A 12,676-nucleotide genomic window follows, 5' to 3' on the forward strand; every position below is an offset into this window, starting at 1 on the left:
TCGGGCTGCTATAACATGTAATCCTGCACCTCCCTTTTTGGGTGCAATCGGCAGCATCAATCTGCATGCAATAATTGTGGAATTATCAACAATTTAAAAGTTACTTAAGAGCGGCTAAGCCTAATTTTTTAACCACACTAGCTATATTTGTTTACATTTGAAACTTAGCAGAATCATGAATTAATTCGTTTTGCACCTTCAATGTCTTTTTTTCCGAGGGGGACCAAAACGAAACTTTTAGTTTTCCGCCCCGAAAAATCTGCCTTCTTGCAAATATAGCAAAATTATCAGCAAATATTTTAGCCAGTCTGTCTCGGACAGAGGAGAATGTTTATTAGTAGCGTATGCGCATTAGGTAAGCGCGCTGAATCGTCTGTGAAAATTTGTTTCTTTTTTATTTGTTTAATTTCTTTTATACATCCTTTTAGATTTATTACAGTATTTGAATAGAACATGTGGCAAAGATTAGATAATTCTTCAGATGATATAATTCTTGTGCATTCTGAGTTATAAAATGAATGAGGTGTAACGTTATTAAGTGAACCTAGCGCCAGAGTGTCGCTGTGGTAAACAAATATAGTGAATTTTAAAGAGTGTATTTGTTCTATTGTGGTTTATGCGCTATCGACGAAGTAGATTTAATTCAATTCAATAAGTTGTTTATATGAAATTCAGGAATAAATGCGTACAATTTAATATTCCGTACAAGGAAATCACATGATGTACAGATCAGATTTTTTTTACTCTAAATTTTAGGCCAAATATGCGTGCATAGAATTTAGAATAGCTACCTATAGAAATTCCTGTCCAAATACTGACAACATGGATTATGAAACTTTCTCTCCGAAAACTGTTGCCAGATTATAAACCTCAAATTGTCTATGAACGATAAACGTTGACTACAGTTGACAGGCTTTTTTCATAACTTAATTGGTTATTCTGATCTGATAATTAAAAAGCAGTAATAAATCTTCTTACTTCCTTATATATGAGGTTTTCTTGAAATAGTAGCAGATATTCTTTCAAAATTTGCTACAAAACAGTTGGTTACAAACAGAATGTTATTTCTCCAAGCAATGTTGTTTCTTTCCTTTAAAAACAAGAGCATCTTCAACAATTGTTGTAGTAAATTGTAAATCTAACTGTAATCTCTGTAAAGTAGATCGACAAGGCTAAGTGAAGAAAACTGATGAAATATGGTAGGTATATTGGGATTCGAAGCCTGGCGAATGCGCTGATTGGGTGTTCGGTTTATTGGTTTTCTCTGTATTTAAGGTGAAAACAACAGATTTTCCATTAAAAAGTCCCCCTAATGCTTGCAAGATTGATCTTCGCTTACAGATTTCACTAAACTTGGCTTAGAGGTTTTGCTTAGTAATTGATTTCGCGACCTAAGACATCGAACTTCCTAAGACTTCTGCAAACATCTACTGTGATCGACATCTCCACAAACATTTATTTATGCAATAGCACTATGATAAGCTAAATTATCTACCTTTCATGAGCAGTAAACAGTAGCTTTCATTTATATAATTTGCACCTTCATTATTAAATCATTAATCTTTCTCTAAATCATATTTGAAATGCTTAGTTTTATTTTCTGAAATATATTAGAGAAAATTTGTTTTCTTCCTAACTTTTAAGGACAATAAATGTGAAGTAATTATTTAACCCTCTGAGCGTTACAGGATTTTAAATCTGTCATGAAGACCGGTATTTAAACAGCATTTATTAATTGAGTTTGCATAATTACTTATTTTGGTCTGTATTTTCACAAACTTACATTCATTAAGATGATATTTGCATTATTAAAGAAAGTAAGAAATAAAAATATCTTAAATTATAAGCTAAGATATGGCAAGTAGCAAAACTTCTGATGACCGGATAAAGCCGGCCATAACGCTCAGAGGGGAGCTTCTTTCGAATAATAAAGCAGCATCTTATAGCATTACAGAATTGTAATAATACAGTGCGCTGAGTTCGCAAAAAAATGGATTTAAAATATTATGTATCTGTCTTTTACAAATATGTTTCCATATCTTGAATTTATTGAGAGCTACAAGAAACTTTCCTATGATACTTAAAACAAGTGGTAACAGCTTATCTGCCTTATATTTTCATTTATTACAATTATTCGGATGTGGATCGAGAGGTTTGAATAACAAATATTTTGTTCTAAAGCGAGTTTTTTTTATTATTTTTATATTTAGAATTGCTGTCCTTTTATGATGAAAGAAGTTCATTTTATAAATGTGCAACCCGTTTTTAAAGCAGTTTGGAAACTTATGAAGCCTGTCATCAGCGATAAAATTCGGGAAAGAGTAAGTTAAATTAGTTTGAGTTTTGAAAGATAATGAATATTTTACCTATGCGTTTCAGGATTCGCATTTTAACAGTATGCTGTAATAACTCAGTACACACGTACAGTATTAAAAGAAATTCGACGTCAAGCAGAGATGAAAATTCAACGGTGTTAAATAAGCTCCAAACAATTTTTAAATCTCGAATAAATATAAATAAATAATAATACTTTCAAATAAATGATAACACTTTCGTTACTCAAAAATCCGAAAATGATTCGCTGCACAACACTACTGTGAACTTCTACACCAACATGCTAATTATAATTAGCAGGTACTACTGACGAGACCAAACATATATAATGTTGCCTAATGAGCCACAATTATATTTATTTTTTATAAGGACCGAGAATGAAAATTTCTTTTTATATTTGAATGCCCCTCGTAATTCGCATATTTCAAAATTCCTTATTGTGTTTTTATTACAAAAATAATAATCAACGTAGATTTGTACTTATGTTTCTGCTCTAAAATATAGAATTCGGTTATGATATACTGGCAGTTTCATTTTTGTTTTATTATATTTAATATAAATATATTTTGGCAAGATAATACGGACTTAAAAATTATATTTTTCAATGTAATTTAAGTAGGAAAATATTACATGATTTATTTAGTTTGATGAATGAGCTATGATATGGGTGGTCACCCTTCAAAATGCGCAAATGCCAGAAGTTTAACCTGATTAATTAATATAATATGGAGTACTGGGAGCTTTTGAGGATTCTATCATACAGTATAAGAATCATGGTTTCCAGCTCTCCGTGAATGTCGTCCCTGATATATTTAAACTAATATATATATCGTTAAAAATCTTTTACTTTGTTTATTACTTTGCAGCTTTAGCGCAGGTCATAGGCATTTTAATTTATTTTTATTTAGAACAGCGGTTCTCAACCTTTCGACTAACGTGTACCATCTAAACAAAAACTGAAAAACTTTAGTACCAACATTACATTTTACAGTGATTATTTTTCAATTTTTTTCGATAAAAATACTTAAAAAATATTTTTCCATTTGAGCAACCTATTGGCTATTCGTATTACATATGCACACATAAAAAACTATTAGATTAAAAATTGGTTACCGTTTTAATTATCTAAATTTAAGTTATACTTTAATTCTAAAATTTGGTGTGAGATTTGGGGCTGTTTAAGAGAGATCGATTTCTTTATGTCTGGTCTTATTTCATTTAGCTTTAACCGTAAATTAGGATCCACTTTTAGTTTTGGTCTGTATTTATTTTACAAACGTAACATTGGAAAAAATCCTTCTTCTGACAAACAGGTTGTGCAAAAAGACAATACAAATTTGATAGTTTTATTTGAAATTCCTTTTTTCGGTTCAGCCAAAAGTTAACAAGCGTTATTTTTGTAATCTTCAGTTAGACTTCGATCACAAGAAATTTCTATCAAATGTTCTTTTTTTTTTCACGAGATTTTTGAATTTAATAGTTAAAAATACTTTGTTTCTTTGCGTACCGCCTATTTTGCTTTTGCGTACCACCAGTGGTACGCGTACCACCTACCTTTTTAATTAACAACGAACTATTATTTAGCATTCTAAATATAACAAAAAATTGCATGCTTTATCACGCTCAAAGTAATATATAACAAAACATCACTGTTGCCACAAAAACTACATTATAATGAACATATTAAATTATTGTGTATTAACTGAGTTCGTGCAAGTTCCTGAACATCCTCACACCTTGCAATTTTAGGAAATTGCAACATATTCTCTACTCAGTTCATCAGTTTCTAGTTCTGATTCTTCAGAGAGAGGCCATTTACCCGACTCCTTTCTAAGCCAATCCGGCCATTTCCACCATCTGCTCTGTAGCAACATTTTGGCATCGCACCCTCTAGAGGGAAGATCAGCTGGATTGCTTGAGTTTGGTACATAATGCCAGTCGTCCGGATTTGTGCATCTCCTTATTTCAGCTACATGATTTGTCACCAAAACACTCCAGTGGGAGACTTTTTTGACCCATGTCAGAACTTCAGACGTGTCACTCCAAAGGTACACTTGGCACTTTGTCAATTTAAGAACGTCAGTGAGTTGACGATACAGCCGAGTAGCTATAAGTGCTCCAAGCAACTCTAATCTAGGAATAGTCACTTCTTTAGCAGGCGCTACTCTTGATTTACATAATACCAATTGTATCAAAAGTTCTGGAAGAATTTCTATTAAATTCGGCCTTTTTTCGAGGCAAGCATTCAAGGAATTCCCATTTTCATCCTTCAATGATGCATCCAATACAGGTCGCACTTTCGTAGTCAGACTGGAATCCTTGATTACTGCTTGATGAGACAAATAGTGACCAGTATCACTATTATTCGGAGCTATTTCAATTATACCTTCCTCGTGCCAGCCTTTAATAAAACCATCATATTCTTCGAAAAATCCCATCTTCTACAGTCTTCCTGTATTGGCGAAAAGTCTTTTTTCCGCTTTATTATCTTCAAGAATCCGATGACTATCCTTCCAAGGCAAACAGACTTCATACCTATTGCCCTCGATTACTTTAATGTTCTCTAGGAAAAATTTGATCGTTTCATTGTCTAAATTCTCCTTAGTCTTCCCTTCCGCCGGATCTTTTGTGCCAATTGTCTCTAAATTCCATAGTTCTGTGAGATCCAAATAACAAAGTCCGACGGTATCAAGCAAGGTATTTTGACTTTTCACTGGGCCTTGTAGGGTCCAACCCAATTTTATTTCAATGGCAATAAAATTTTTGTCAATTGGAATGATATTATTCGTCATCAACAGTCCGGAATAGTCGGCTCCTATTAACAATCCGATATCTGGTGTATCTCTACCAGAATCACTGATTTTGATTTTATGTTCTCAAAGTGAGGAACATATATGTTTGAGTTTCACTCTAGGTATGTATCCACAAATTTTGTCTTTATCTAAAACCGATAATTCGTACTTTAATTTATTTTCCGTTCCTTGTATTTCGATATCAAAAATACCATGGACCTGAGATTCAGTTTCAACTCCATCAAACAAATTGTGGCTCAAAATCTCTTGATCTAATGGGACTAAATCTAGTCTCTTTATTATGTCTTTCGGTAAGTAAGATCTTTGTGACCCGCTGTTAAAAAGCGTTCTCACAAATTCCTTTTTTCCATTATGGACAATCTTCACCATAATAGTTTGGAGAAGAGTTGTTTGCAGTTTTTGGTTAGACAATAAAGTCTCACTCGTTTCATTAGTTACTTTAGGTGCTTCCTTTTTTGAACTTCTCAAACCTTTTAGTTCTCTGCACATCACCGTTACATGACGTTTGTTGCAAAATAAGCACTTCACAGAACTTTTACACTTTTCGGCAGCATGCCCAATTTTTCGGCAGTTAAAACAAGCTTTTATCTTTCTTAGTAAATTTTTCTTATCTTCCAATGAAAGGCTGTGCAGCTTAAAGCACTCATAAGAATTATGTGTTTCCTTGTCACACCAAACACAAAAATTAAGCTGTTTCTTCTTTGAATCTCCTGCATAAATACAAGTTGCTGTGGCTGGAACCGAGTTATATTTGTCTGGAGCAGAAAAATTTGTACGGGCCAACTGAAGACGCTCTTCACTTTCAACTTCAATTCGGAGAAAATGCAATAAATTTTTCAAATTTTCAGTGTGTGCAACACTTTCCTTACGCTGGCGAGATCGCTTCCATCCCCTTAGAATTTCTTCAGGTAGTGAAGACTCTACAAGGGGATATAGCATAGCTGCATAAATCTCACTTTGGTGCTACTTTGGTAGACGGTTGCACGGATTTTTGGCGATTTACGTTGGCCGAATTGTTGGCGCGATTTTTACAAACGTCAGCCATCTCGAAAAACGCTGTTTTTACGCATAGTAAAGTATTCGAAACTTAAAAAAAAAAAAAATAAATAAAAATAAATAAAAATAAATATCGTTAAAAGTACTGGATTAATTTTTTGTTAAAAATGTCGTTTTTTAAGATGGCAGGCAAGTGTAAATAAATACATTTACTATGAGTGTAAATTTCAGTAATATTTTAATCTAATTAAACGTTGGCCCAATGTTTTTATAGCGGTGTTTTTATTCTCTTCTTTGCTATATGAAAGTACTAAAGTAAGGTTTAGATTAAAATATTACTGAAATTGAACATCGAATTAAAAACCATCATACCAACATTTAAAAGAATTAGAATATTATTAAATTCAAATACTTTAAAATACGTTATATAGAATATAATTAACATTAAAACATATGGACAATAATTATCTCAGCAATTTCTGAAAATAGTGTATTAATTTTTTTAACAAAAATTGAAGTATACAATTATAAAATAAAAGAAAAATATGAACTTACATTTTTTTGAGTATTTAACCTGTTGTTTACTGATAAGTACCACAATAAAAAATCAGAATCATAATTTAGATAACATCTTTGAAGACATCTTTGAAGGAATTCGAAGAATGAAATTTTTGAAGATATAAATTAAATTTTAAAACGGCGCGGAAATGCACAAATTGTCAGTAACCAATCAGGGAGCTGATTACAGCTCGTTAATGCACAAATATTCTATAACCAATCAGAGAGCTTATTACATCACGGCTAGAATTAAAATTATTTAAAAATTCATACATAATAAAATCATTTTTTAAAAAAATGCAAAATTAAATTGTATTTTAATATTTAAGAGCCATAAATCATGTTTAAAACATTAGATTAAATTTATACATATTAAAACGAATTACTTTTAAAATAAGGTGACGTCATTGATTACATCATCCACAACATAAAATTTCATAAAATATGATAAACAATAAAATTTTTATTTCAAATAAAAATGCAAAATTAAAATGATTTTTAATATTTAAAAGCCATAAATAATATTTTAAACACGGAATTTATGCACAATAAAACGCATTATTTTTTAAATAAAATGACAACAAAATATCGGTTACCATAAATAACTTATCCAGCAATGGGTTTACCATAAGATGTATAACTCGCCAAAGGAAAATCGCCAAAATCCGTGCAACCGTCTACCAAAGTAGCACCCTCACTTTTTACCCACAACGTCTCCAGAGCTTTGAGTTGCGTCTCTAACTTATCATATAAGTTGGATAGAGTCATATTTCCTTTTTTGCTAGCTTGAGCCAAAACCAACTTTAATAATTCGCGAACATAGATTTCTACCAGTAACTCGTCTCGTGCAAATCGAGATTTTAGTTGCTTGATAGCGTCTTTATAATTCGCGCCAGAGGGAGGATAACTATCTATGAGCTCTCCAACGACCGTTGCCTGCAATAGGTATTGAAATTTGTCATCGTCATCTACGTATATTTACATCTTCGTCGATCTTCTTAAACTGTCCCCAAAATCCTAACCAATTTCCGGTCTCCCCATTGAATTTTTGAAGCTCCAACTTTTGGTAATTTAAAGTTCCTTTACGTGGAATTTTCTAAAGTCCCAGGTGTAATTACAGGAGTGGAATTCACCATTCTATTTTCTACTTTTGTTTTAAACTGATATATTTATCACGATATGTTTCATTCGTGTCAAAATCAGCTAAATATTCACTTTCGTTTTCACTTTCCAACAAAAGTTCGGAAATTAGTGATTGAACTTCATCTAATCTATTGAATTTTCCTTCCAACTGTGGGTTCAATACTTGGGAGTTGATTAACCTCCACGTCAGGCTTTAGAATTTCAGCATCTAAAGCACTGGCAGTAATCGTAAACGATTGCCTTAGAGGCTTACGCTTTCGTAATAAAATTTCCATGATTTTAAATTCAATATGTCCAATATATTCAAATAACAAAGGATATAATCAAATAAATATTAAACTCACTTGATAAATTCCAATACGAAATCGATGTTTCGTTTTCTTCAAATAGCCATTCCGTTCTGTCACGGACGCCAGTTGTTTGAAATTAATCAATTTCTTGACTTATTTAATAACTTCGGACGAATGGTAATATATTTAACAGAGAAAACCTTTTTAATTAACAACGAACTATTTTATTTAGCATTCTAAACGTAACAAAAAAAATAACATTCCATGCGTTACCACGCTCAAAGTAATATATAACAAAACATCACTGTTGCCACAAAAAATCTACATTATAATGAACATATTAAATTATTGTGTATTAACTGAGTTCGTGCAAGTTCCTGAACAATATATATGTAATAATAAAAGCACAAGGAAAATGACGGAACACTATAGATGCGTGATTAGATCCATATTGAAGAAGAATTTTGATTGCGTAGTATTAAAAGTGGCAGTCGAGGCAGTTTTAATTCCATTTCTATTTCCAATTGATATTTGCGGCCACAATCACTTGGCACTTTTTGATATTTTTGAGATAGAAAGCAAGCCAGCGAAATTACATCTTAGCAGAGTAGAGGGCAAAAGCTGAAGTGCGTCGTTATGAAAGATGGAAGCACGGGAAGAGAAAAATTTTGGTTTACAACGACAGTTTCAGTTCTTAATTATTACGTCATCGGAGTTGCGCGGGCCACAGAGTGATCTAGAAATGACGCAATGCAGAGAAGTTATTACGATTTTAGAATAGAGAGGAAGAATTAATGTTTATAGTTATAATTCTGATTCATACATTTTTATCTTACATATTCCCCTCTTCAAAAAGAAAAAGGCGTAGTGACAGAGAAGCCTTTTTAAAGAAAAAGAGTTAAAACACTAGCAAATTTAGAAAAAATATAAATAAATAATAAAATTTTGATCCTGTAATGTATTATTTAAAAATATCAATTTTTTTTAAAATAAATTCTTAATTTTTAGAGTCCTATTGAATTTTTCAACATTTCAGTCCAAAAGTTTTTTTGTTTGAGAGTTCACATAATCATAATTCATCAGGGAAGGTTCTTGTTATTACAGAATATCACAAAAACTTTTACATAATCATTTCTTATAATTAAATGTAATGCACATAAATATTTATGATACTTATTTCCATACTGATAAATTATAATTTAACATCATAAATAATAGGATTAAGATTTTCAGAATTTATGGTTTCACCGTTATCATCTTTCATTTACAATTCCTGATTTTACCAAACTGGAAGCCTTGCAGTACTAAACAAACATATCCATCAAAAGGGCTGTCCTCTTGAGCTAACCAGTGTGTTCTATGCACTGGTGGCTCAGGGTGCCTAGACAGTTAATTGAAAAGGCCTCCGTTCCTTACATTAAGGTAACTGGCCTTTGAGAACTGCACTAATACATTCCATAATAAAAAAATATAATAATAATAATATAAAAAATTTACATGCATTCATAAAATGAGAGCCTCCAACATTATCTTGCATGAAGAGGGTAAAAGAAAAAACTGCTACAGAGGTAATTACAGGCCTCTGTTGAAGGAACCAGTACACCCTCATCATACTATACTTAACACACAATAACCAACAAATTTTAACATGCATTTACCATAATTTCATATTACTTATCTGTACTAATTTCACTTATTTTTTACACCTTTATTTTTAGAATAATTATAAAATTCGTATTCAAAATTCTCAACAAACTTTCAAAAACATAAAAACTTATCTTAATATCCTTCTCTATGAATAATTTAAATACCTTAAAATTCGTTACTTAATTTGCTCACACATAATTATGAAAATTTAGAAAACTTAATGAACAAGAATTTCAGATTTTCTCAAAACAAATTGCAGAAATTTTAACCAAAGTTGAAATGAAAACTATAGAATTCGCAGCACATTAAATAATTTAGTTCCTGAGCTAGGTTCACACGAATGTAATAATTTTTGAGCTGTTGAAAAAGCGGAAGTGCAAATAATTTTCTGTCGCACATACTTGCAAACACTAACTCAGATCGACCTTGAACTCGCTGTAATGCTGAATTCCTAAACGGGAATTCACTGATGATTTAAAGCACTTTTTTTTCTAAATATTGCAGGCATCGGCGAAGCAAATTCAATATTCCTTTTTACTAGGCATTCGAACTTCTCAATTTATCGAGAGATTACTTTCAATCTGTAAACACTACGCGTGATTATTTTTTTTTGAAGCACTTGCAAAACACGACAGCAGAAGAATGATCTGTTATTTTTTAAACACTGAAAAAACAAATTTGATGATTCACTTCTTTCACATTATCTTGGATTTATCACAAAACGATGATTTGAAGAGCTGAATTAAATTTTCCATTGAGGTTTCAGGCTGCAGGAAACTATCCTACCGGCTTAATTGTCATATTAAAAGCGCAAGGAAAACCCGGAGCAGTGTCGATGCGTGATGAGATAAAAGCACAAGGAAAGACGGAACACTGTAGATGCGTGATGAGACCCATATTGAAGAAGATTTTGATTGCGTAGTATTTAAAGAACTTGGCAGTCGAGGCAGTTTTAATTCCATTTTTATTTCCAATTGATATTTCACTAAACATTCGAACTTCTCAATTTATCGAGAGATTACTTTCAATCTGTAAACACTACACGACATTATTTTTTGAAGCACTTGCAAAACACCACAGCAGAAGAATGATCTGTTATTTTTTAAACACTGAAAAAACAAATTTAATGATTCACTTCTTTCACATTATCTTGGATTTATCACAAAACGATGATTTGAAGAGGAGCTGAAATAAATTTTCCATTGAGGTTTCAGGCTGCAGGAAACTATCCTTACCGGCTTAATTGTAATATTAAAGCACAAAGGAAAAAACGATGAAAAAATCTACATTATAATGAACATATTAAATTATTGTGTATTAACTGAGTTCGTGCAAGTTCCTGAAGAATATATATATAGTTGCGTGAGTACGGGTTAGTAATAGATTGAATGCACAAGTCAGATAAAAGGTTAACAAAATTTATTCTTATCACAAGAAATACAACAAAACGTTGGAATTTTCCTCAAAGATATTCGTACTATATCACGCAATATAATCAGTAGCTATACTTTAAACTACTAAACCGTTAAATAGAATGCAATCCACGGCGCAGAGAAAAATAATCCTATCAACAAAAAAAAAAAAAAAAAATACAGCAGCGAAGTAAACAATTGAGCTGAGCCGTTCTCTCTCTGGCGTTTTATAGCTTTTAAATCGGCCGCGCGAGATCGCTCCAGCAATTTCTTGAATGCAAAAAGAGTAGAACTGCGGTTATAGCTAACATAGTAGTCAATTACATTTATTCAATTTAAATATTAATTACGAGATATCTATTTATTAAATGTTAAATGCACGTGTTCCTGTATTTTAGAAAATAAAACAATTTTAATTATAATTCAACTAAATACAAATTTTGTAACACTGCCCCCTTCCCAAGGACAACACGTTCCGGGCAGTACAATCCCTCGACAGGAAGGCATACACCAATGGTGTCAATCTAGCAACCCAAGGGCTGCATTCAGCACCAAAAGCAATTTTGTACGGTCTTCGAATATATTTCAATATTGCTACGAATTCTGTATTTAGTTAGGCATTTTTTTTTTAATTATAATTAAAATGGTTTTATTTTCTCGTGCAATGCAGCGCGAGACGAGTTTTAAAAGAATGCTATGCCGGAAAATTACAAATTTAAAAACACGTACATTTAACAATAATTTGAATAAATGTAATTGACTACTATGTTAGCTGTAACCGTAATTCTGCTCTTTTGGTTTCCAGAAATCTCGAGAAGCAAAGGAAATTACTAAAACTTTCTCGCGACAGAATGAAAGCTTTAAAAAGCCGGAGAGAAACATCTCACCTCAGTTGTAGTTTAACTAGCTGTTGTTATTTTATTATTACTATTATTTATTTATTTATTTATTTCCGAATTCGCGGTGAGATCGGATTGACTTCCACTTTGCATTGCTTTGTATTTTAACGTTTTGAATGGTTTAAAGTAAATCTACATATAGCTACTTATCACGTGATATTGTACGAATATCTCTGAGGAAAATATCAGCGTTTTGTGATACTTCTTGCGATAAGAATAAATTTTATAAACCCTTTATCAGACTTCTGCATTCAATCTATTATAATCCCGTACGCACACAACAATATGTATTTGTTTCAAATGTTTCAAGATTTTAATTATTTGAAATCCGAGTTTACATTATTTTCGTTACGATTAATAAGTAAGCGTGGATAAAGCACCAAAAAATAAAGAGTTAATTAATTTACCATGTGAAATAATTCTTATTCAAAGAGCTGATGATACAGATTTCACTAAACTATATTCATATTTGTCAAAAAATAAGTATGATCAGTTACGAATTTTTGCGCTAAGAATAATCGCGTTGATTGGAAATATATTTGCATGCTAGCCTTTCTTTCTCACAGTTAAAGTTAATTAGAAAA

General features: G+C 31.7%; 1 protein-coding gene across 2 annotated transcripts in view; it reads left to right on the forward strand.

Moving 5' to 3' along the window:
* The window catches only part of LOC118197227 (clavesin-2-like), an 83,557-nt gene that overhangs the window by 38,675 nt on the left and 32,206 nt on the right, over positions 1-12,676 (forward strand). Inside the window, exon 5 of one of the 2 annotated variants that reach the window (XM_085827116.1) lies at positions 2,211-2,321. The exons of the other annotated variant lie outside the window; for it this stretch is intronic. Within the exon in view, the coding sequence (XP_085683242.1) occupies positions 2,211-2,321 (111 nt within the window). The remainder of the gene's footprint in view (positions 1-2,210; positions 2,322-12,676) is intronic. 2 annotated transcript variants of the gene reach the window in all.

Source organism: Stegodyphus dumicola, chromosome 1 (genome assembly GCF_044657685.1).
Source record: "Stegodyphus dumicola isolate Sdum_Otavi_A_Nest chromosome 1, ASM4465768v1".
NCBI lineage: Eukaryota > Metazoa > Arthropoda > Arachnida > Araneae > Eresidae > Stegodyphus > Stegodyphus dumicola.